We start from the raw sequence: 27,645 nt of genomic DNA, 5'->3' as shown, positions 1-27,645 counted from the left end.
TCGCAGGCAACTCACAGCAGCCCAGCTCCAGGTCAAGCTGTTGTTCACCACCTTAGCTGTAGAGGGCACAGCATCACTGGCCCTCATGTGGGATCCGAACTGGGGCCCTGCTGCACAGAGCTGGCATCCCAAGCCAGCTCTTAACCAACGCACCACTCAGCCGGCCCAAGCTGTGATTTTTTAAAATAAAACTTTCCTAGAGACTTGGGACGAATAAAGCTACGGTATTAAAAATGTAACATTTAACACTAGAAATGGCTGTTCTTAAACTGCATGTGCTCAGACCCAGACTGTGTCCACTGCAGACCTTCCCACTGCCTTCCTTTTTGCTCTCCTCCACATGGGCAGCAGCAGGCTGTGCTTGGCGCACGGGTCTGCTTGAGTTCTGCTGCCATCCTCAACTCAATGTCTTGCCTTTAGAAAGAGAGGTTTTCATCCCATCTTGCTACCCTCTGAGGTCAACCTCTTTTCTAGCCTTGCCTGATCCCCGTGTTTTTCCTCCCCAAAAAAGCTTGCTCCAACCCACGAAGTAGAGCCAGACCATCAGGGAAGCGGTGACAGCACACTTCTCAAAGTGTGTCCTCTTTAGTCTTAAGTGAGGAGAAGGTCAGGTTGGGATGTCCTCATCCCTGTACTCTGTTTCCTGCTCTTTGTCTCCTAGCAGACAAGAACACGTGAATGAACACACACACACACACACACACACACACACACACACACGTCTAAGAACAAACAATAATTTTCAGACATACCATCTCAACTTCCATGTAGGGAAAAAAATTATGACTTAATCTGTAAGAACAAAGAAATAGTTCTGCTAAAACATACCCCTCCTTAGCAATACTAAATAATAGAACATAGGATTTCAGCCTGACATTTCCCTACGTGGGTTTCTTTACTTACCTTTGTTCTTCATTAAGATTTTAAATCTGCCTATCTAAAAGAGTCCTTCAAAGGAGTCTCTTTGGAAAAAAATGGGTCACCTATTCTAAAGACAAACCCACATGCCTGCCCTAAAAGATACAAGCTGCTAATCACTTTAAAACTGGAAAAATTTTCTAGTTTCAAAAAATTCTCAATCAGCAGGCATCTTCTGTATATAGTTGCTGTATAAAAGTAATCATAATATTAAAAAAATTGAAACAGAAATTCTGTGTGTCAGTTGGGATCATTGTTATTTAATTGCTCTTAATAATTTTATGGAATAAGACACTAAGAAAACCTAAAATTATTCTCCTAAATAAAAGAGTGGTTCATTATTTTGAAAACATTGATAAAATGTACCCTTGAAGTTAATGTATTCTATTTAATTCTTCTAATGTAGTACCCTGACAATTGTACTATTATGGAGTCAAGACGTTGGTTCTTAATAGGTGATTTACCCTTAATTGTGATGAAATACTGGATGGTCCCACTTTAATAACTTCTCTTGTAGTTAGAGCCAAGAGCTTTGAACCACCTATTAAGTGTAGTTATTTCTGTGTGCCTAAATTACTTGAAGTGTGTTATTGCTTTTATAATCGAATGTAATGCCATTTAAAGTTCTTGGAAAAATACTGCAATCTAAGTATGCATTTTACGTTTATTTCTAGGGAAAAAATAGTCCCAAACACTTATTTTCCTATTTACAAATTTTATCTAGAACTCCTATGCTATGTATTATTTCTTTCCTTAATGGGCACATGAGATTACAATAATATACTTTTATTTTCTAATTTGGAAATAGTACATTCGTAGCTCACAAAATTGGCTTTCCATTCTACCTCAGCTGCCTAGATTCATCACTGAATGTAAATTTCTTAAAGCTATAATCCACATCGTTGAAACAAGCTGCTTATATCTGTTTCCATCAGAGACTGCCACTCTGTCTAGCTGTGTTTAGCTCCCAAACTATGTATTGTGCCCTGGGACATGAAGAGAAAAATCCCAGAGAGGAGGAAACGTGAGAGAAAACCCCAAAAACCTGCATACATATTACTCTCGAGTCCTTGGCTAGCTCCTAAATTGCATGTGCCCCAAGAAGCCCAGCAGAAACTTGGAGTTCGGAGGATAAAGGACTAAGCAGAGATTTCAGCACTATTCTGGTGCTAGGGAAGCAGAGATTGGAATTGAGCCTTGTGGAGGTAGAAGATTTTTGGTAAATCTTCCTGCCTGGACTTATGATGACCCCCAAAATGGCCACCCCCTACTATTAAATACCATACCCTAGCAATAAGGGCAAAACTGAAAATAAACCTCCACTAAAAAAAAGCCTAAAACCAAGCCTTAAAAGGAAGGAGGTATTTGTTGGTACTCCATCTGCCTGCCAAAAGAAACTTAAACCTAATTCCCGCTTGGAGAAAGATAACATCATCCAAAGAGTATAGTTTTTTTTATCCATGATGTCTGGAATCCAATCAGAAAATATAAGGGATGCTGACAAAACAGGACCAAAAGACTGACTACCAGAAGAGAAAGTAGATAATAGAAAGAGCCTATAGGTGATAGTGATTTTATCAGACAGGGACTTTAAAATGTCTATGATTATTTTATTCAAGAGAATCAAGGAAAAAGTAGACAAAAGAGATGAATAATTTCAATAGAGAATTTAATCTAGTAAAAAGAATCTAAAAGTAGTTTAAAACAGATGCTGATGAACATTTTAGAAATGAAAAATAACATCTGGAATTAATAACTCATTCAATGGGTTTACTATAATAGAAAATTAGATATAAGAAGACAGGATTAGGGAACTGGAGGATAAAAATATCCAAACTTCTAATCAGATTAGCTTCTCAGAACTCCAGGTTTGTTTGTTTGTTTGTTTGTTTGTTTGTTTGTTTGTTTGTTTTAAAGATTTTTTTAATTGGGGAATAGGAACAGCGGTCAGGAATTGGGGGAAGGGGAACAGACAAGTTGCTGTCCTTTTGTTATCAGTCTAGTTGTGGAGGACATTGCTTCACTGGCCCAAGTTGGCACCATCATTGCACTCTTCCTGGGCAAGGCAGATCAGTCGCCAGCTTCTGGACAGCCGCTCCCGGGGACTGCTGGCTACACACGGTAGCCCATGGCAACCCACTGCAGCAATGGCTGCAGCCTACACCATCGCTGGCGACTCACGCCAGCCCAGCTCCAGGTCGAGCTGTTGTTCAGCATCTTAGCTGTAGAGGGCAGTGTCACTGGCCCTTATATGTGGGATCTGAACCGGGGCCCCTCTTAACCAACGCGCCACTTGGCCGGCCCCAGGTTTACGTTTATGTTTATTTATTTATTTATTTATTTATTTATTTATTTATTTATTTATTTATTTATTTTTAAGTACTGAAAAAGCAGTTTATTAGAAGAGATAGTACATTTCAAAGAAGTAGAAGTAGGCCTGAGTAGTACTGAATGGCTCAAGGGCCCATTATAGAAGAGAAATTACATTCCAAAGAGTTTGGAGCGGGCCACGCACAAAGGTGCGGCTCAAAAGGCTCAAAAAGGGGGAAGGCGCCCAAAAGAATCTGTTTATGTTTATTTTTATTCTTACCTATACATATGCTAGTTCCCTCTCCCCCCATCCTCAATCCAAAGCTTCTCTTTTTTTTCGACTGGCTTTTTTTCTACCTGTTGTTTCAAGGCCCATTTCCTTATATCCCTATTGAAGACCTACATCACTGATTTCAGTCACAGAAATTATTAGGAAAGTTTGATAAGTGGTTCATCAGTAGGTGCCAGGCTGGCCAACATAGAATACTGCTAGTCACACTATGCAAAATGCACAAACATGTAGGTAGGCAGGTAATTGGCACCAAGTAAATTTAGCAACAAGCAGAAGGTAAGAACCCAGTGATAGAATCCGAGTCCCAGAGAAAGAATTCTACATCTTGGAAAATTAAGGAAGCAAAATAGATGCCTCTTTCCAGAAAATATTGAAATTAAGAAAATGGGTTCTTAAAACATGGCAGGCATCAACCAGGATCCCCCAGCCATGTCACAGGGTTAGTGGTGTGGTCCACACACACAAAATAAGGCTGTAGCTCAGTGTCTGAAACTGCTCGTGGTCAGAGTTGTTGGGGGGAAGCAGCAAAGCAAATGATCCCCTCCAAGTAAAGATCTGTGATTGTTAAATTTCTGCTGACTTGGAACTAAGTCCCAGAATCTAGTAAGTTTAAATGGTCTCAGCTATTAGGATCGGAGGGCTTTGAAGACAGGGAAACATACCAGTCATTATACCATATATTGGTACATAATTGCACTTTGTAACGGTTTGGTTTCACAGATTTATTTTTAAATGTTATTTTCTTTTCGGGCTATGTCTGTTACCTTCAAGTAAATCTTAAATTTTGTTGTGTGAACTTAAAGGTTGAGTTATCTACTATTCCTTGGAAAGAAATACAGAATATTAAGGTGTTAAATGATTTAATTTTATAATAAAATATGTAAGCTGTGTGCGTGTGTGTGTCTATTACTAAATTACCTTACCCTGTCACCAAGCCCTGCTTAACTTAACCTTAATTTCATTCTTAAATACTAGGTAAAAACAATCTTATCTTCAACTGGATTTTGTTTAAAAATAAAAACTTTTAGACTTAGCTTTGTCTCTATATTGAATGTTATCTGCCTCAAAACATTGGAATGGCAACTAATATTACTGCTCTTGGATGAAAGCTTTTCAGTTATCTCCCTCCCTTTTTTTAAAACTTCAGACACCTTTTCCGTGCCTAGGTCTTGCCTGTCCCAGAGAATTTCAACCATTTGATCTTTATGTAATCATTCATTCGTGCATTCAAACAATATCTGAGCACTTACTTAATGAGAAAAAAATCACTTCCTACATTCCATTTATCATGTTTCCCTTCAGCAGTCTTTATTCCAAACAAAAGAATGTTTTTCTAAGCAATTCACACTAGATTTCTCTTTTCTCTTTGATTTTATATGAGTGTAACTTTGCTTGAATTATTCTAAGATTGCTTTTGTTGTTGTTAACAGCAGCAGTAAAAAGAAAAATACATACACAAAACAAGGTTTTCTTAATGGAAACTTCGCTAAAAGTCTAAACTTCCTTTTTCTCATTTCACTCAGCATTTAAAACTAATTTTGAATTAATTATTTTAGGTTTTTATGTCTTTTTTTAAATCTTTGAATAGTCTGGTAAGCAGGGCCTGTGGCTTTTAGTCTTTTTCTTTCACATGGTTCACAATTGTAACTACTTTTCCTTTAAAAATCAGGATTATTGAGGTATAATTCAACCTTTTAGAAATTCACCGGTTTTTAGTGTACAATTCTATGAGGTCTGACAAATGCATACAGTCATGTAACTGCCACCACAATCAAGATAATAGAACAGCTTCGTCACCCCCTGATGTTCCCTCATGCTGCTGTCCTCCCCTTACCCCACCCCTTATTTGCTTTCCATCCGTATTTTGGCTTTTCCTGAATGACATAAAGTGGAATCATATAATATGCAGCTTTTGAGTCTGACTTCTTTCACATAGCAAAATGCATTTGAGATTCGTTCATGTTATTGTATATAGCAACAGTTCCTAATTTTATTTCTGAATAGTATTCTATTACATAGATACATTACAGTTTTTGTCCATGTACCAGTTGAAGCACATTTGGGTTGTCTCCAGTTTCTGGCTCTTATGAACAAAACCTCTATAAACATTCATTTAGTAACTGATTTTAAAATAGATACAAATTAGGGATGGGGCAGTATGATATAAGTGTAAAAACCATCAAGCGGGAATACTCCAGACCTGGGCACTCATACTCATTTTGCATCTAGTTAAGTATAAGTTGAACAAGTGATTTAACAACTCTGTGTTTACTTCTTTTGTAAAATATACCTGATGTGGGGTTTATTCTAGCTTTAAAATAACATGATTTTGTAGTGTAAAGGTAAGGCATTTACCCTTGTGTTTCTAGGAGAAGGAATTATAAATGGTCATACATATCTTTATGAAATTGACTTATATGAAACCAGTATCACTAATATTTAAAATTAGGGGTAATTTTATCTCTAAATTCAATCACAAGTGGTTTGAAAAATAATAATTTGCCTAAAGAATTTTAAAGGTCACCATGATCTTGAGATTTTTATTAGCTGTGTAATCCAATTGATTTTACATTGGAAAATTATGTCAATAATGATACTCTTAAATAAAATATTTGGTAAATATTTTCTTTCAAAATACTTTTGCCTTTATGTTTGTCTATTTATCCATTTATTTGTTTTTAATTTAGATGGGTCTAGGAAAGACAATCCAGGCAATCGCCATCGCTTATTTCTATAAGGAGGAATGGCCTCTTTTAATAGTGGTCCCTTCATCTCTGAGGTACCCTTGGACGGAAGAAATGGAGAAATGGATCCCAGAGCTAGGTCCAGAAGAAATCAATGTTATTCAGAATAAAACTGATGTTGGGTAAGAATAACTTTTTAATCTTTAAGGGGAAAAAAAGTCAATCATTGGTATATACTAAATAAGTCTCTGTATTAAGTAGATTTATCCAGGGCTTAAAATGCTATTGTCATTAAGGAAAAAAATGTGATTGTTGTGTTGGTACTGGCTACATAGGAGCTCTTCCTTTTCTGTTGGAGGGTAGAGAACTGCAGAAGACTGGCTCAGTTCGATATTTTCACTGGTGATACAGAAAATACAAAGTGACATGTTTTATTTTAAATACATTTATTTGTCTAATTATTTAATTGTACAAGCTCATTGAAAGCATAGCACTGTACATACAAAAATGAATAAGATACATTCCCTGTCTTCACCAATCTTATAAGATAGTAAGGGAGATAAGTGTGTAAATGAATAATTTCATTACAGTATAATTAAGAATATTATAGGTGTGTGAAGTGTAGAGATAGATCAAGGGTCAGGGATCACTTTAACTCAGTGTTTCTCTGCATGAGGTGGTACCCGCTCCTCTTTTCCCCACACGTCATCATCCCAGGGCCAGGGGCATTTTTGTTGTCATAGTGACAGGGACTCTGCCGGCCTTTAATGGGAGGGTCCAGGAGTGTGAAATGCCCTGCAGGGTACTAGACTGCCCTGCAATACTAAGTATTGTTCTGCTCAAAATCCTGGTATGGCACCTGGCTTAAAAAGCACTGCTCTCCTGTTTATGGGAAGGCTTCATTGTATAGTCAACTAATATTTGTCAATCTACTTTATGCATGATCCTGGGTGCATGGAAGCAAATATTATCAGAAAGTCATGTTCTTATCCTAGTAAAATATGGCTTAATGGATGTCAAAATCTTCCAGATTTAATCAAAACTTTCGATTTGATGAACCAAATTTTACATTTTGGAAGCTGGTTTATTACATTTGAAGACTATAAAATTTTAAGAGAAATGGGGTTCCAGCAGTGGTACCATCTCCTCTTATTTTTCCTTTTTTCTTCTTCTTCTCTGCATTTCTTCCCAAAGAGTTACATTGCTTATGATAAAGTAGTTACTGAAATGTTTTTCAAGTACTTGGGTTTTCTTTTTTAGGAGAATATCGACCAGCAAAGTGACGGTTCTGGGTTATGGTCTTTTAACGACAGATGCAGAGACTTTGATAGATGCACTGAATAATCAGAGCTTCAACGTGGTGATAGTGGATGAATCACACTACATGAAGTCCAGAAATGCAACTCGTAGCAGGATTCTATTGCCAATAGTACAGAAAGCCAAAAGAGCCATACTTCTTACGGGAACTCCAGCTTTGGGAAGGCCTGAAGAGGTATTAAAATCTTTATGTTTTGGGCTTAAAAAAAATAGGAAATTGAACCAATCACCAGTTTTGAAATTTTAAATTAGATGCCTCAAATACCAGAAAAGTACCTGAGGAATTTCTAGACAGCTCTTAATGATTAAATGTATCTTTTACTACGACTTTTTATCCATTTACAGGTGAACCTTAGCCATGCTTATAGGTATATACTATAAAAAACAATAGTTTTTACTTTTATTATAGGGTTTTTGTGTTTAGTACAAATTTGTAACATTCTTCACATTTGTGTTCTTATGGTTCTTCTATGGCCTTAATCTTCATTTTATCCAGTTTATTTTACATTATAACCTCCTTAGGATTGGAGTTGAATCGACTTTATATCTTTTATAAAGCTGTATCTTTTATACTGTATTACATTACCTCTTTCTGTTCCTCTTTCACTTTAAGATCCAGGGTTGTCAGTGTGGAACCTTATGTGTAGACCAAATAGGGCATCTATTTAGAAAGGAGGAATAAGGCATTTGTTTGATGCACCATTTAGCATTTGCTACCCTAAGAGGAAGGGGGGAGGGGTATGGGGTGATTAAAGGTGTTGAGAAGAAGAAATAATGAATGAAACTCTTATGAGTCTGTAAGGGCCAGTGAAACCAAAGAAAGCCCTACTAATGAAAACTGAGTCAGAGAAAAAAACCATGGGCTTGTTGTCTTGTGGGGCTGTTATGAGGTTTAAAGGAAATATTATAAAAGTGATAAAAAATGAAAAGATTTCATGATACTATTGATAGGATTGTAAACTGGAACTCTTCACAGTGCAATATAGTAACACTTATCAAACTGTAAAATGAATTTACCTTAAACCCACCTGTTCCATTTCTGGTAATATAACCTATAAACCCATCCAATAGAAATGCAGAGGGATGGATGGTTAGATCATTCATGGGTGTAGATGTAGTACATGTAAATACACTTATATATATATATATATGCATACATGTGTATGCAGACTTATATGAAGTTATTAAGTTTTATAATTGCATAAAAGCTAGAAATAGCCTATATACCCATTCATAGGAGACTGTGTAAATATTTTACGGTACATCTACAAAATGAGTGGTTATGTAGCCTTTAAACATACTTTTCGTATTGTAATATGTTGTTTATCTAATTTTTAAAACTAAGTAAAAGTAGTATATATGTACTTTAATGATGTGTAAGACATGTATTTTGGGAAAAAATTCTAGTTGTGTATGTATAGTATGATCCTATTCATGTGAATAAAAGAGAGTATGTACATCTGCTTATATAGGCATAGAAAATATATAAATGTATATTTAAGAAAAGGATGGATGGCAGTTATCCCTGAAGAATACGATGGCAGGAAAGGGTGGATGGAGGGGCAGGAGAGGTAGATTTCCTTTTTTACTTTTTATTATTTATTAGCTGGACTTATCATAGTAGTAATAACTGCTTGAAAATATTACAACATATTGAGAATACTTGTATTATTACAGCTTTTCATGCAGCTTGAAGCTCTCTTTCCACAAAAATTTGGAACATGGACTGACTATTCCAAAAGATACTGTAATGCACATATGAGGTATGACAAACTATTTGCTCTCAACTTTAAGCCTCACATATTTACTGTGAATGTTAAGCTTTATTAGTCATTCTTCATTCCAGTGTTTTTCAAACTTGTGGTAGCTCTCGATTAATTTCCACAAGAAAAATCATGTGTGGATGACCTATATGCATATATTAAATACATAAAAGGAGTAGATAATGACAGTTTTTCTCTAGTTTTATTTTTTACCTTCCACTTATCATACTTTTGAAATGATTTATTTGTATTGACTAGATAAACATGCACATTGTAGAACAGTGACAGGTCAGTGTCCCTTCCACCTGTGTCTCCCCGACAAGCCATTTCCCTTCCCAGGTAACCGGTGTTGGCAGTTTCTTGTGTATCATCCTGGAGATGCTCTATACTTGAAAAGGCACATATGATTATAGGCATATAATAGTATTTCATTTTATTTCTACACATATAGTAGTATAATGCACATACTCTTCTGTGGCCTGCTGTTTTCACCTCATGTTTCTTGGAGATCCTTCCATACCAGTTACTGAAAGAACATTGGCATTCTTTTTAAATGCAACATGTATTCCACTGTTTGGATGCACTGTAATTTATTTACGCATTCTACTATTAATAGACGTTTGTTTGTGGTATTTGGCTGTTGCATAGAACGCAGCAATGGATAGCCCTGCACCTGTTGAGAGGTAGTATATTATAGTGACAGAGAGCATGAGAGACAGAAGTAGACCGTCTATGTTTTATTCTTACATCCAGTACTTACTAGATGTTTCATTTTAGGAAAGTAACTTTACCTCCCCATACGTTAGTTTCTTCAGCTCTAAAAACAGAATAATTATTTCTACCTCAGAGAGTTATTATGAGACTTATATTAGCTAATATTTATGAAGGGTTCAAACAATGACTGGCACAGAGTGCGCACTCAGTAACTATTAACTATTTTGATATTTCATGTCACACGTGAGAATGAATCTGTAAGTTAAATTTATAGAAGTGGAATTGCATGTGTATTTTTTTTTTGTTGGGGAACAGCCATGGTCATTGGTTACACATTGCTTTTATGCTACAATTGCGTAGTAGACTCTTTTAGGGAGGGCTCAGCTCACAGTGGCCCATGTGGGGATTGAACTGGCAACCTTGGTGTTATCAGCACCACACTCTAACCAACTGAGTTAACCGGTCACCCCATGCATTTTTATATTTTATAGATACTTACAAATTGTGCTCCACAAAAGTTATACCGGTTGATATTCCCACCAGCAGTAAGATTGTCTCTTTCCCCACACTTTGCCATGTTTAAATATAAATTATTTTGTTCTTGCCAATATGATCTGATAGTAGTTTTAATGCACATTTGTCTTATGTTATTAAATGCAATCAAGCATTTTTTGAGTCATTTGTACTTTTTTACTGTCAATTGTTTATATTCTTTGCTCTTCATTCTACTAATTTATTGGCTTCTTTCTTATTCATATGCCAGAAATCTTTATATATTATGGAAATCAGCTCTTTATGATCTGAATTCCTTTTTTTATTCCTAGCCGTGTGCATTAGGAAAATGCACACATTTCCTTTTTTCTTTTTCCTTTCTGCAATTCCCTCAAATAATCCCACATGGTCATGGTGTTCTGATGTTTTTTAAAAGGCTCTAGAGCATAACGATAGTCTTATCAAATTGTTTGTATGAAGGCAGTTTAACATTGATACCAAAATCAGACAAGAGAGCACCAAAAATAAGGTAACAAGGACCTTTTCTACTTAAGACTATAAATGTAGAAATCTTCAATAATAGTATAAACCAGAAACTCATTAAAAGGCCTAATATACTAACCATATGAAAATGGAATTCATATCAGGAATATAAGTGTAGTTTAATATTAGGAGATGTATTGCATAATTAGCCATGTTAATAACGAAAAGGAAAAACTTCATCATCTCCATATATGCTGAGAAGTAATTTGATAGAATTCAGCATCCATCCTTGATTAGAGTTTTTAATAAATTTAAGCTATATATATGTGTAAGTGTATTTATTTATATCTATAGATACACATATACAATATATACCTTTATGTATGTGTGTATATGTTTTAAGCTCAAAGCCACCATCACATGAAACACTAAAATCCAGGCATGGATGTTCACTGTCACCATAGTTTACCTTTGTCCTGGAGGCACTAATCAGTTCAAGGATTCAAGAGAAAAATATGAGGTAACTATTGAAAAGAAAAGACATAAATGTCATTCTTTGCAGCTGATATTATTTCTTGGGAAGACCCAAGAGAATCAGCTGAAAATGTTCAAAGCAAAAAAAGAATTCATTAAGGAATCCTAGCACAAACTTGCTATTAAATAATACACAAATAATAATAAATAGTTTTAAGCTATAATGCCAAATAGGCATGATGCTAGATATTATTGGGAAGCCCTTAGTCACAATACCTGCAAACAAAGTTTGGCCTACATAAAAAAAACACAACAAAAAAACATACTAACTGGGTTTACCTTTTCGGGACTAGGAAAGCCTAAGTGGTCCAAAGGTATTTCTTTGTTTTCTGATTACAACTTGTCAAAGGACCACAGCAGTGTGTGTATACCTGTCCCTTTCTTATTAACACAAATGCTCTTTCAAAGAAAAGTTTATCTTTATGAAGTGCTTTATGATTGGAGAGATTGTGTTCCATTTCCTGTTTACTAGACAAAGCCATTTCACTATTACTACCATTCTTCTCAAGTGGCATTTTCTCTCAGAGTCCATTTCAAAAGTGTTACATTATTCCTTTACTTCTTTAACTTAAAAGCAGTATGGTTCCATAGTCTCTGATTCAGGTCAAGCCACTTCTTGGCATTTTAAGTTAGTCTGTGGAATGCTGAATTTTTTTTCCATAATGTTTTGATTATATGAAAATGTCACTTATATGCTGTAATTTTGCAGAAAGCAAATTATGGTTAGTTATTCAGTTTTAGGCTCATAGTTTATATTGGAAATGTCATGACTATATTCAAAATAAAGTTAAGTGAAGCTCAAGCGAAAATATAACTTTGCCTTTATGAAGTTTATTAAGTACAGAAGTGATAGCAAGCAGCAGAAGTATCGTAATGTGAATATGGATTAGAGATGAGAAGTAATCACCTACCTGGTTTGATTTGAGAAGCACAGAGAAAGTATTATTCAACCACAACATCCCATATTCAAAATCCCTTATATCATTCACTCTACTGGGTTATATTTATTTAGAGGAAGGTATAATTAGAGATATGATTTGGAGAAGGCACAACATTCAGGTGTCAATCATTCTTAGCACATGAGAGCTAGAAAGGACTACAGATCACCCGGTCTCCCTCTCATTTTATAGGCACCTGGCGAGGTTAAATGGCTTGCCCTGTACGTACCTGCTTCCTCTCACATTTTTTCTCCCACTTTTCCTGGCAGTAAGAAAGACTTAGGGAATGGCAACTTTAATAAATGTTCTTTTACATAGAAAAAGAGGTCGCATAGATAATCCAGCCAAGCATCCTATTATCAGGATGCTGTGGGGAGGCATATTTGTCCTTCCTGATGGCATGCTTAAAGGTTAAGAATATCTTCATAGTAATTTATCAGATTTTCTAAAGTTTCTTTATTGATGACATTTTGTGCCAGTTCCACCTCCTAGGAGGAATAGTTGTCTAAATTTTTATGAGGGAAAATTCTGGATGATAATACATAGTAAAGGTATTTATAGCCTTTCCCCAAAAGTGTTAATTAATAGATAGATCACTGTCAGCTTCAAGAAATGTCTCTTACGAAATTGCATGGCACTTTGTCCTCAGCACTGTCACATTTAATGTTCTCATCCATGGCTAAATAGAGGTCAGGTCTATTACATTTGCAAATGGCTCAAATCTGAGAGAAAAAGTTAATATACTATATGGCAGAGATAAGTTTGAAAAATAATTAGATAAAAATTAATAGGGTAAATTCTGCACTTATGCTTGGAAAGTCTGTCTGCTTTGTGTGGAAGGGATTTGAGAAATCCTCATCTGTTATCAGTAGTTCAGCTCAAAAAGATTTCTGGTTTTGAATAACCTTGCATTAAATGGAAGTCAATGTCTGTCATAACTGATAAAAATAAAGTAATATTAGGACACATTAGTCAAAGTAACATCCAGAGTGAAAGATGGTTCTATTGCAGTCATTGATTAGAGTACATCTGGAGTATGGTTTAATTTTGAATTAACCCACTCATTCAAAAAACTGTTTATATGATACCTGTCATATGCCATACCATATGCTAGGCATCGAGTATGTGTTAGGGAACAAGACTTACATGGTCCCAGCCTTTGCTGAGTTTTCAGATCAAATATTAACCAGCTAATTATGATTTCCCCAATAACACCCAGCAGCTTAGGTACAGGCTTGGAAAAGGCTTATAGCTGGAGCCATGGAAGATTTTTCTTTTCACCAGTTTGTGATGCATGGACTATGGGGCAGGGATATTATGCTATGTTGATACTAACAAAGCTAATGTATAGACTTGGAAATCAAAACAAGGTGAGGATGAATATGAAGAGAAGGAAGGGTATTGTGGCTATAGTGAAAGTGGAGCAGTCAGTTGACTGAAAGGTCTTGATGAGGTGGTAAAGATATTGTGGGTATAAGTGAACAAATGGACTAGAATGATGGGGATAGTGAGAGTGGAATGTCTGAATTTACCAGGCAGAGCTGTTTCGCAGGACCGGTCATAGCCATGGGAGTGGAATGAATGGCTGGAGTAGATTTTAGAAGGTCATTGGAGATAAGGAATGTGAGGAATTGAAAGGAACTGAAAGTCATTTTTAAGAAGCATGTTAACAAATGAAAACATATCTGGGAAAGGGTAACCAGAACAATGAGGGGATTTCATATTCAGCTCTACACATGCCTCAGATTATTGATTGCCTGCTATATTTAAGACACTATTTCAGAGCTGCCGGCAATACAAAGATGAGTAAGACATAGTGCCTGATCTTATGAAGCCTATAGGAATTTGAAAAAGAGAAGACCTAGAGGGAACAAGTTTTTAAATATTTAAAGATCTGTCATTTTTAAAGGAATTAGACTTTTGTCTTTGTGGCTTCAGAGGGCAAAACTATTATCAAGTAGTGAAACTTAATAGGGAAGCAGATTTTGCCTTAATATGAGTAAGAACTTGTAAAATATACATAACTTATGTATGTATATATGACAATAAAGCAATAAAAATATGTAACACTGTAACAATAAAAGCAGAAAGGGAAAAATACCATAATCCAACTATACTAACAGGTAACAATTTTTTTCTTTATTTCCACCTCGTTCATATAGCTTATAACTTTTAAAGTTTTAACATAGCCTACAGATAATGCTGTATCTGCTAATTTCACTTAGCATGACCTTGACCCATGCATTAACACTGTCTTCCTTAGTTTTTATTTCCTTTATTTTTACTAATTTATAGCTTTTTATACTTAGATTTATACTTATTTTAACAAACCAAAGAGAAAAAAAATTAAAGAAGTCAAAATCAACTGAAATCACACTGTTCAGAGATAACCTTTACTAATGTGTTTTGGTAACTTTCCCTCTAGATAGCTTCTCTGCTTAGGTACTTAAGGATAGATAGATAGATAGATAGATAGATAGATAGATAGATAGATAGGCAATTTTACATAAATCAGACTATATTATACATACTCTTCTGTAATATGCTTTTTTACATAACACCATTTTTAGGATATATTTCTATTTCAATAACTAAAATACATCATTTTCCTTGGCTACACATTACATTTTTTACATAAGATACTGTGCCATGTATTTTAGATGTATAATCTTTAATTCTTTCAAAAATCCTACAAAGTTGAGGATATTTTTTAGATTTTATAGATGAATAAACTGAGATTTGAAAAGGTTAACTAACTTGGCCAAATCACAAAACTAAAAAGTAAAAGAGCAGTATTTTATACAACCTTTGTCACCACTTTTCTTCCATTTTCTTTCTAATGTTTGAATTATTTGGTAATTCAGTGCCCATGTTTATATGATTGAATAAATAGAATAAGGGGACTAAATAAGTTAATATTATTCTCTAATAGATCAAGTATTGACTTTCTTTCTTGGTCAACTTTTAATCTTATAATTATTTCCTTTCCCCCCATCTTTGGTTTTCTACATAGCCATCTTTTTTACTCAAAGATTCCAACACATGTTTCAACTTCCAAAAGGTCTTACAAGCACATAAAATAATCTTTTTTCTTTCTTTTTTTTTTTTCTCTCCTGGAGCCCTCCCTCCCACGGCCTTCTGTTCTACTCCAGTCTGGACTGGTTTTTCCTTAGGCGTGGTGCAGAGCTGTCATCCTGAATTTTCTTTTGCTGTTCTGCTCTATTGGATTCCTAAATTCCTGGATTCCATAACATTTGTTTCTTAGTTTATTTCCTGGGCTTCTTTATAATATTTTATATGGAAAAAATTCAATATATACAAAAGTAGACAGAATAGTATAATGACCTCCCGCCCCATGTATTCTTCTTCATCAGTGTCAGTATTTATCAACACATGACCAGTCGTGATTTAGCTTTACTCCCATCTACCTTCACCACCCTCTATTATTTTTGAACAAAGCCTAAACATCACATGTTGTCCATAAGATATTTTATATCTCTAAAGAATAAGGACTTTTTTATTTAAAAAAAGAGAAGAATTTAATACCATTGTGCATTACAATTAAGAGTAATCTCTTAATATCATTAAAAATCTAGTAAATGTTCAAATTTCCAGTTATCTTGAGGAGGAGGAGCTCAATTTATATCTCATACCATATGTAAAATTTAACTAAAAATGGATTGGAGAGGATTCTGCGAGTACTGGGGAGTTGGAAGCATCAGGAGTTTGTCTCCCTACCTAGACAACAATTGCACTGGTAGAATCACTTACTGTCACTATTTTGGAACTCTGGAGTATATTGAGGACTTGCAACTTCCGGAGGGAAGGCTTGGAGAGTAAATTATGGTTAATTTCAGTCAATTCCAGCTCTTAACCACAGTAACAGCTACCCATCTCCCCCCTCCAGCCCCTTGGCAGACAGCTATATAGATGTTCCTAAAGCAAACTGCACACAGCTTGTGGGAGTCAGGGTGGGTAAAAAGAACCCTATACTCCAGATATCAAAGATCTGTGCTCTGATTATTGATGGCTGCTTGTAGTCACAGAGGAGCAGATGAAGTGGGAGCATCCATTGTTGTTGCACCCCCCCCCACTGTTGCAATCCCTTCCCCCACCCACTAAAATAACTTTTAAGGGATTTAATGAGCCAGCGTTTTCTTCTTCCCCTTTATTTTCTATTTTTTTCCCCTTTTGGGAGGCAGACATTAAAGATTAGGACATTCAAAAACAGATGCATATATCGGTTAAATTTGAAAGTGACCACGTGTGCCCCAGGGAAAGGCATAGGCTCAGAAAGGAACTAAGAAGACCTCAAGTGTATACCTCAGGCGGATTTGTGGGACAGAGACAGCTTACAAAAATAAAAGACAAATATAAAAAATAAAAACAACAGAAACAGTGGAACATGGGGAATGGGGAGAATCTGATTTATATAATTACCACATTATTAGATTCAAATGTCCAGTTTTCAACCAAAAAATCATAAGGCATACAAAGAAGAAGGGAAGTATGGTCCATTCAAAGGAAAAAATAATTAAACAGAATCTGTCCTTGAAAAAGACCTGATAACAGATCTATATAGAGACGAAAACAACAGTCTTAAAGGTGCTCAGAGAACTAAAGGAAGTTGGGGAGAAAGTTAAGATGTATGAATGAAATGGAAATATTAATAAAGAGATAGAAAAACCTAAAAAGCAAACCAAATTGAAATTGTAGAGCTGAAAACTACAATAACTAAAATGAAGAATTCACTAGAAGAAATGAAAAGCAGATAGATTTGAGCTGACAGAAGTAAGAATCAGTGAACTTGAAGATAGGACAATGAAAATTATCAAGTCTGAGGCACAGAGAGAAAAAAGAGTGAAGAGAGGTGAACAGAATCTAAGGGATCGGTGTGAATCATCACACAGACCAACACATGCATTGTGAGAGTCAGAGAAGAGAGAAAGAAAGGGGCTGAGAGAATATTTGAAGAAATAAGGACTGAAGGGTTCTCAAGTTTGATGCAAGACGTGATTATAACATCCAAGAAGTTCAGTGAACTCTAAGATGAACTCAGACCACACTGACACACATTATAATCAAACTTCCAGAAGACAAAGAGAATCTTGAAAGCAGCAAGAAAGAAATAACTTGTCGCATACAAGGGATACTAAAAAAGATTATCATCAGATCTCATAAAAAATTTGGAGGGCAGAAGGCAGTGGGCTGATATTACCATATGATCCAGCAATTTCACTTCTGGGTATATACCCCAAAGAACTGGAAGCGGGGACTTGAAGAGATATTTGTACACCCATGTTCATAGCAGCATTATTCACAATAGCTACAATGTGGAAGCAACCTAAGTGTCTATCAATGGATGAATAGATAAGCAAATTGTGGTTTATACATACAATGGAGTATTATTCAGACTTAGAAAGGAAGGAAAGTCTGACGTATGCTACAACATGGATGAACCTTGAGGATATTATGCTAAGTGCAATAAGCCAAAAGAAAAATACTCTGTGATTTTATTTATATGAGGAAGTTAGAGTAGTCAAAATCATAGAGACAGAAATTAGAATGGTAATTGCCAGGGGCATTTCAAATGCATTACGCTAAATAAAAGAAATTAGATTTAAAAGTCTATATACTTATATACTGAGTCTGTTTATATACCATTCTGGACTGTGTAAAACCATAGGGGCAGTCTGACTTATTTCACTTAGCATAATATTCTCTAGGTTCATCCATGTTGTTGCAAATGCTAAGATTTCATTCTTCTTTATGGCCGAGTAAAACTCCCTTGTATAAATGTACCATGGTTTCTTAAACCAGTCATATATCGATGGGCATTTCAGTTGTTTCCATATCTTGGTTCTTGTGAATAGTGCTGCAATAAACATAGGGGTGCATATATTTTTTCGAATTAGTGTTTTGGATTTCTTTGGGTAGATACCCAGGAAGGTGCCACATGGGCACTGGACTTATCAGGGGGATCACTTCATAGACTGTGTAGATCCATGACCAATGCACTGTATACCTGAAGGTGAAATAAAATAATATTGTATGTCAACTATAAAAAAAAATATATATATATATATATAGTCACAGGGGATGGAGTATAGCATAAGGAAGATACTCAGTGGTATTTTAAGTTATATAAGATGTCAGAGGGGTAGTAGCTTGGGGAGGGGGGTTATCACTTTGTGAAGGGTGTAAATGTCTATTACGTTGCTTTGTACACCTGAAACTAATAAAAACAAAAGAGATGGGGGAAAAAAATGAAATATTAGTTTATGCTATCAAAAAAAACACACAACAAAACACAGGGGCAGAAAACAGATTAATGTTTTCCCAGGAGCTGGTGGTGGGAAAAAGGGATGGCTACAAAAAGACACAAGGGAACTGAAAAAAAACAAACCAGAGGATAATCTGGTTAACTGTGTGTGTGTGTGTGTGTGTGTGTGTGTGTGTGTGTGTGTGTTCACGAACACAGATAAACATGTATGTTCTTGGTCATAAATTTTCTGTTTTATCATCATAAGCTAATATTAAGTGCCTACTGAGAATTGCCTCTTTTTTATATATGATAAAAAAGGAACATAAAAGAAGTTTGCATTTATCTTGCTTAGAAAAGAAGAAATGAATTTTTACCTACTTTGAAATCTGAATGAGAAAATCTATATTAATCTCAAAAGAAGTTTTTAAAGTTCATGTTTCATAACTTCTTCAGAGACATTTGAAATTCTCCTGTTGCTAATTTTAGGTTGTTATAAAATAAGTTTCTTTTGTAGTTAATTCCACCCTAAACCATATTGCTGCTACTCTGTCCAATTTGGGACACAGTAGTTTGCCCTGTGACCTGATTTCTCTGAAAAATCTAAGAGTTGTTGGTTTTTCAGTGTTAGATTTTTACTTGTCATTAGGATTGGAGTGGCAACTTCTAAGCTCATTACTTGACATTTCTCCAACAAAGATATACAAATGGTGAACAAGCAAATGAAAAAAATGCTTGCCATCAATAGTCATCAGGGTAATACAAATCACAGCCTCAGTGAGATACCACTTCACATGTACTGGGATGGCTAGAATCAGAAAGTTGGATAACAACAAGTGTTGACAAAGCCATGGAGCAATTAGAACCCTTGAACACTACTGGTGGGAATGTACACTGGTCTAGCTGCTTTGAAAAACAATCTGGCACTTCCTTTGATGATTAAACATAGAATTACCATATGACCTAGCCATTCAACTCTTAGGTATACACCTAAGAGGAATGAAAATATACATCCACACAAAAACTTGCCTATGAATGTTCATAGCAGCATCATTCATAAGAGCCAAAAGTTGGAAACAACCAAAATGTCTATCAGCAAGATAAATGAAGAAACAAAATGTGGTATATCTACACAATGGAATATTTTTCAGCCTTAGAAAGGAATGAAATACTGATACTCACTACAACATAGATGAACCTTGCAAACATTAGGCTAAGTGAAAGAAGCCAGTCACAAAAGACTACATACCATATAACTTCATGTATGTGGAAGTTCAGAGTAGGGAAATATTGAGAGACAGAAAATAGATCAGTGGTTGCTTAGGGCTGGGAAGGCAGGACAGCTGTTAAGAGAGTGACAGCTAAAGGATACGGGGGTTCCTTCTTGAAATGATGAAAATATACTAAAATTTACTGTGGCGGTGGTTGTGCTATCTGTGAATATATTAAAAACCATTGAATTGTATACTTTAAATGGGTGAATTATATGGCATTATGAATTCTATCTTAATAAAGCTGTTAAATAAAAGAGTTTAGGCTATTCTAAAAAGTATATGTACTAACCATCACACTGACTGGCAGGAGACCAAGCATTTACTGCTGGCGCCTCTTGAGCCCTCCCTCCCTCTCCCATTTTCTCTTGGCCCTCCAAACCCGAGGGCGGAGGCTCAGCAGCATGTGGTGCTGCCAATACTCTAGAGCCCTTGGCAACCTCCTGTAGTCTGACTCAAGCTGACGGAGAAGGGGTTGGGGGCGGGGGAAAGGATTTCTCTAAACCATGGATCATACTAAGCATAGGGCTTGCAGTCAACCAGTGGTAAAGCACCCAGGAGGCAACTGGGTATAGCAGCTTCTGTCAGAAGTGCGCCCTCTGCTGGAGGGGTGAAGAATGCTCCTGGTGACAGGCCTGGTAGTGGTGCTGTGGCCTGTGATGTTACATTGCTCTGACTTCAGAACAAGCCTGTGATTCTGGAGCACAGCTATTGGTACTCTGCAGGAGGTGAGAGAGGCTAACGGGCTGCCCTATTTGAAGACTCCTGTGTGCTGTCTGTGCCCGTGTGGAACAATTGTGCCATAAGACCATCGTTGAGCATATATACCTGCAGAATGTGTCACACAGATGGAGAGTGTGCTTAAGAATCCATTTTAATGGCAAACATTTCATTCTCAAAAAACCCACCCAAAACCCAGTCTCTTCCCATTATTGGTAGTTCTGTTCATCAATTTATTTATTTATTTTTTAATCATGAGGTCAAAATGTACCAAAGTATGTGATTGTGAATGTTAAACTAGGTGACAGAATTGGATATTGGCAAGTATTTTTCCATTTTCGTTAGTGGGTGAGTTTTTAATATAAACATGGGGACATAAAGCATTAAAGAAAGTCCAAATATTTCAATGAACAAATTTCAGTAATTTAATTTATAACAATTATAACTAAATCTTTGATTTCTTTTATAATGCCAACACTTGTTTTTTTTTTCTGTTTGTTTGTTTGTTTGTTTTTAGCTGAGCCATCCTGCCACCTGTTGACAGCTCAGCGGCTGCTCAGCTTGGGCCGGGACTTGAACCGCTGTTGCTCAGAGCTCAAACTCTTGAGTGAGCTCTTAACCAACTGAGCCACTCGGCCGGCCCCCACCACTTAGTTTTTTTTTAAGCAAGTAAAATTCTTATTGACAACAACTGAATGGCGCCTATCATTTCATCATACCATAGTTCCACCCCATTCACTGTACTTTTCTAATCAATTCTATATGCAAGCACATGTATTTAATGTTATGTGTATTGCTCTTGTATGTTTGCTATCAAAATACCTTACACTAAAAGAAAATTCACGTTAGTAAGTGTCACCTTTCTCAAATTGACCCCTATTTGTGCTAAAATACCACCGAAATCCAATTAAAATGATAGTTATTTCATTAATGATATTAGTAATAATAATAATACAGCCTAGTGGGAATTTTTCCTTTGTGAATTATTCTGTAACAGCTCATTTTCAATGGTGTCGGCCCTCAGGAGATGTTTGGGACTTTTGTAGGGAAGTGTTTGGGTTGTCACAGTGACGGGGATGTCGTTAGGCCAGCTGTGCTGATGCCTAAGTTCGGTAGATCCACTAAATCTAAAGATTTTGATTTCAACCCTTCTCTTAACACCAGTCCACAATGCTTGGTGCTTCCAACTCTTGATCTCAAAGGTCTAGACTCTAGAGAATCAGTTACTTTGTGCCAGCGTTTTAAGTTGTAGCTTCCTCTTGCCAAGTCAGTAAACCACTTATCTGCATGGATTTCTAACCATTTGTTGAAATTGCTTATCCTCTGATGTTACCTCTCCCATCCTCTCTTTCATAGTGGGTTTGTGGCTTTTGGTTTTGTTTTTTTAATTTCCTTTGCTGTCAGTGTGAGATAATATCTTCTCCTAGAGGGTGTGGGAAATGTTTTAGGTGGTTTGGCTGTGGACTGGCTAGTGTACTGGTGATTAGTGCCTCATTAGGGCGAAATCTGCGAAACACAATCCTAGGCTTGCATGGACTCAGTATACACAGTATGTTTAGACACTAATATTTTTGATAGTTGAGAGGAATGTATGATCTTATTCATTACTGTTTCTCAAGCTGAGCTTTTTGAAACTAATTTACATTAAGAAATAACAGTAAAAGCAGTACCATGGCTCCTTACCATTAAAAGGAAGAACACACATGGATAAATTACATTCTTCCTCTAGCATTCAGCTGTGCTACATTTTTTTTCTTCATATTCACAGATATTTTGGTAAAAGGTCTCAGTGGGATTGTAGAGGGGCGTCAAATCTTAATGAACTTCATCAGCTATTGAGTGACATAATGATTAGAAGGTTAAAGACTCAAGTTTTAACCCAGCTGCCCCCTAAAATCAGACAGCGTATTCCATTTGATGTTCCGTCTGCCGCAGCCAAGGTGAGAACCTTGTTTGATTGAAAGTCTTATTTTAAATCATTTTACATTATACTATGAAAGATTGCACATATTTCCTACTGCACAAAAGGAAAAGTCTGCCTTCTTAAAATAGGTTTAATTAATAGAGCATATGAGTTGGCTTTGTATTATTTCAAGAAGCGAGCAGGAAGAATTTAACTTTAGTCATCAAATAATGTGAAAAGATTCAGTGTCCTAGTGATTAAAAAATATACTTCTGATGAATATTAAAAAAAAGTACTTCAATTACAACAAAGATTTAGTATTAAGATTTCTAAGTACCTGTAGGATATGAAGCAAGTGAAGTTGTGTTTCGTTCTCTAGAGTTTTTTAAAGTATGAATAGCTTACTTCTAGAATAACTTAGTTGCAGCCCTGTTCCTAAAATCTTAAAACTCCTTGATCATGTAAAATGTGAAGTTCAACATATCAAAAAGCCAAATTGTGTTTTAATCCCTATCTACATTTACTCTGGGGGAGTCCAATGCTTATATTCTCTGAAATCTCTTCAAATCTGGACATCACTTTGTTGGCAAAGACTATTGCATTTTGTAAACATTAAGCAATATGTTATTAGAAAAATTAAAATGATCCAGTTTTCTTTATCTACTATTTTAGCATTAGAAAGAAAAATAAGAGTTAACATGTGGTATCATATTTTTATTTAACTAATATCTCCCAAGTCTGTATGCTTACTTAAATAAAATATATTTTTATAAAAATTCTTTGGTACCATATACATTTTCACTACCCTGCATTCTTATGTATTTACATTTTTAGTTTTACTTTACAAAATGTTTCCCTTTAAAGAGGAAGCTGCAGCTGTTTGATTTATGTTGTTAGCAAAGGGTTTTCACCCATTTTGTCGTTGGTGTCTGTCATTGGCGTGAACAGGCAACTGACCTACCTTCTTGTTGATGTTTTTAAATGAACACATTGACATCTTTGGGACTTTCCTTTTTATATCTTTCTATATAAAAAAGAAAAAAGTAGGACGTGATTCATTATTGCATTAATTGTTCTGTTCTTTATGCTGTATTTCTAAACACTGTTATTTCCTCCCACGTAGGAATTGAATACCAGCTTTGAAGAGTGGGAAAAATTAATGAGAGCTCCAAATTCAGGGGCCACTGAGACTATGATGGGGTTGATTACTCGCATTTTTAAACAAACTGCTATTGCCAAGGTACTCATTGCTGGGCCATCATGTCTTTGTCTTGATACAGATTACTTAGTGTATTTTAATGTTTTTATTTAAGAAGCTTATTTGTATATTGTAACATATCTTTAGCATTTAATGTTTTAACTCTTTATTATTAAAAAATGTAGACATATTCATAGTAAACAATAGAATATTGAACAGTACTATACCTATCCATATACTGATACTTTCCAATATAAGGGTACACTTTGATGGTATGTTACATTTTAAAGTGTAAAGTATATATTCATATTTGAAATCAGCTTTTTCCATGGTTTTATTACATAATTGCTACAAATAATCTTTTTTTTTGTCAATCATTTTTAATTGGTACTATGATTTTAGTTCCCTATGGAGATAGATGTGCTCAAGTTCTGTTTGTCTGAAAATGCAAATTGGAGAGTGTTAGAGTTTTTAAATCTCAGTGTGACTATCAAGCAGATTCATCACACATTGTTTCTTGTTGTCTTCACCAGTGTGCTGGAACTTACACATACTAATGAGTGTCATCCCTCTCCAGTTCTGAGATATTTTATAATGTAAATTTTTTTTAAAGATTTTTATTGGGGAATTGGGGGGATGGGAACAGTGCTGGGGAATTGGGGGAAGGGGAACAGACAAGTTGCTGTCGTTTTGTTCTTCAGTCTAGTTGTGGAGGAATTTGCTTCACTGGCCCAAGTTGGCACCATCATTGCGCTCTTTCCGGGCGAGGCAGATCAGTCGCCGGCTTCTGGACGGCCACTCACGGCGGCTGCCGGCCGCTCACGCTGGCTGCTGGCTACACACGGTAGCCCATGGCAACCCACTGCCACAGGGGTTGCAGCCTACGCGGTCGCCGGCGACTCACAGCTGCCCAGCTCCAGGTTGAGCTGTTGTTCAGCATCTTAGCTGTAGAGGGCAGTGTCACTGGCCCTCATATGTGGGATCCGAACTGGGGCCCTTTGGCATCCCAAGCCAGTTCTTAACCATCGCGCCACTCGGCCAGCCCTATAATGTAATTTTTTAAAGTGAGGTTTATTGAGGTATAATTTACACATAAAAATTGCCCTTTTAAAATGTACAGTTTGATGACACTTGATAAATACATAGAGTATCAAAATATCTATTACTCTAAAATTTTCTCTCATGTACCTTGGCAGTCACAGATCTGCTTCTATCACTATAGTTTTGCATTGTCCAGAATGTCACAAAAATGGAATCATATATAGCTTTATATCTGGCTACTTTCATTTACCATAAAGCTTTTGAATATTGATCCATGTCTATGCCTATGTCATTAGATTTTTCACGTTTATTACTGAATAATATTCCAAAGTATGGGTATAACATTTTTTTGTTTTTAATTCCTTTATCAGTGAATGGTTTTGGTAGTATTCTCAGTTTGGGCTATTTTGAATAAGCCTGTTATAATCATTCTTGTACATGTCTTTGTATGGACATATTTTTATTTCCCTTCAGTAAATAATTGGAAATGGGACTGCTGGGTCATATGGAAAATGTAGGTTTATCTTTATAAAAAGCTACCAAATTGTTTGTCAAAGTGCTATGCCATTTTGCATTCCTACTGGCAACGTATGAGAGTTCCAGTTTTCTACGTCATTGTCAGCACTTGGTATTATCAATATTTTTAATTTTAGCTATTGTTCTTGATATGTAGTGGTGTCTCATTGTTATTTAATTTTCTGTTTTTTAATGACTAATGATATTGAACATATTTTCATGTGCTTTTTAGGCATTCATTTTCTTTTCAAAAATATTCATATCAAGCGTATATTTATATTGGGTTATAAGAACTCTTGATATGTTTTGGAAACAAGTCCTCTAACATTTATGTCATTTCCAAGTATTTCTTCCAAGTCTGTGGATTCCATTTTTATTTCCTAACATAGCTTTTTCTAAGAACAGAAATTTTAAATTTTGAAGTAGTCTAGTTTATCAGTTTTTCCTTTTATGTTTTGTACTTTTTTTCATGTTTACAAAGATTTTCTCCTATGTTTTTGTCTAAAAGTACTATAGCTTTAGGTTATATATGTAGGTCTATACACTATTTTGATTTAATTTTTTATGTGGTACGGAGTAACAGTGGAGTTTCAGCTTATTTTTTGTTTGGTTTTTTATTTTTGCATTTGGATTTTCAGTTGTTCCAGCACTCTTTGTTGGAAAGACTGTTTTTCCCTCATTGAACTATCTTGGCATCTTCATAACATAATAATTGGTTATATATGTGTGGGTCTGTTTTTGAACCCTATTCTGTTTCGTTGATCTATACATCTAGCTTTACAGAATATTATAGTGGCTTGATTACTCTTGAAATTCTTGAAATCACATAGTGTTCACCCCTACTTTATTATTTTTATGTTTTTTCTATTATAGGTCCTTTGCTTTCCCTTATGAGTTTAAGAATTAGCTTAAGTGTGTACAATTTTGATTGGTATTGTTGTTTTTGGTTTTTATTGGGAACAGTGTGTTTTTCCAGGCCCCGTCAGCTCCAAGTCTAGTAGTTGTTTCAGTCTTGTTGTGGAGGGCGCAGCTCAGTGGCCCATGTGGGGATCGAACCGGCAACCTTGGTATTGTGAGCACTGTGCTCTAACCAACTGAGCTAACTGGCAGCCCTGATCGGTATTGTTTTGAATCTATAGATTAATTTGGAAGAATTGACTTTTTTTAATTGAGGTATAATTGACACATAACATTATATTAGTTTCAGGTGTACAACATAATGATTTGATATTTGTATATATTGCAAAATGATCACCACAATAAATCCAGTTAAAATCCAGCACAATACATATTTACAAATTTTTCTTATGATATGAACCCTTAAGATCCACTCTCTTAGCAACTTTCAAACGTGTAGTACAGTATTATTAACTACAGTCCCTATGCTATATATTGCATTCTCATCACCCATTTACTTTATAACTGGAAGTTTGTACCTTTTGAACCCCTTTACCCATTTCTTTCACACACCCCTACCCCCAGCCTCTGGCAACCACCAGCCTGTATCTATAAGTTCGGTTTTTGTTTCGTTTTTTTAAGATTGCACATATAAGTGAGATTATACAGTGTTTTTGTCTTTCTCTGACTTATGTCACTTAGCATAGTGCCCTCAAGGTCTATGCAGGTTGTCACAAATGGCAAGATTTCCCTTCCCCCCCCATTTAAAAAAATGTATTGGGGTGACATTGGTTAATACAATTGTACAGGGTTCAAGTGAAGAAGCCTGTAATCCATCATCTATATGTTGCATTGTATGTTCACCACCCGAAGTCAAACCTCCTTCTATCACCATATATTTGACCTCCTTTACCCTCTTCTACCACCCTCTCTCCCCACTTACCCTCTGGTAACGACTAAACTGTTGTCTGTGTCTATGAGGTTTTGATTGATTGTTTTCTTGTTTGTTTGTTACGTTCAGTTTTATATCCCACATATGACTAAAATCATATGGTTATTACTAAATAATATTCCATTGTGTGTGTGTGTGTGTGTGTGTGTGTGTGTGTGTGTGACATTTTCTTTATCCATTCATCCATCAATGGACACTTGGGTTGTTTTCATGCTGTAAATAATGGTGCAGTGAATATGGGGTGCATATATTTTTTTGAGTTAGTGTTTTCATTTTCTTCAGACAAATACCCAAAAGTATTTGATCCAGAATTGCTGGATCATATGGTAGTTCTATCTCTAATTTTTTGAGGAGCCTCCATATTGTTTCCATAGTGAATGCAACAATTTTCATTCCCACCAACAGTGTACAATGGTTTCCTTCCTGTACCTCCTCACCAA

General features: G+C 35.7%; 1 protein-coding gene across 2 annotated transcripts in view; it reads left to right on the top strand.

Moving 5' to 3' along the window:
• Positions 1–27,645, top strand: part of ZRANB3 (zinc finger RANBP2-type containing 3) — a 181,989-nt gene that overhangs the window by 87,237 nt on the left and 67,107 nt on the right. For both annotated transcript variants that reach the window (XM_019661339.1, XM_019661340.1), the window contains exons 4-8: positions 6,208–6,386; positions 7,465–7,696; positions 9,199–9,284; positions 22,467–22,638; positions 23,725–23,841. In XM_019661339.1, the coding sequence (XP_019516884.1) occupies positions 6,208–6,386; positions 7,465–7,696; positions 9,199–9,284; positions 22,467–22,638; positions 23,725–23,841 (786 nt within the window). The remainder of the gene's footprint in view (positions 1–6,207; positions 6,387–7,464; positions 7,697–9,198; positions 9,285–22,466; positions 22,639–23,724; positions 23,842–27,645) is intronic.

This window comes from Hipposideros armiger, unplaced genomic scaffold (assembly GCF_001890085.2).
Source record: "Hipposideros armiger isolate ML-2016 unplaced genomic scaffold, ASM189008v1 scaffold_345, whole genome shotgun sequence".
Lineage (NCBI taxonomy): Eukaryota > Metazoa > Chordata > Mammalia > Chiroptera > Hipposideridae > Hipposideros > Hipposideros armiger.
This window is presented reverse-complemented; position numbering and strand designations above follow the sequence as displayed.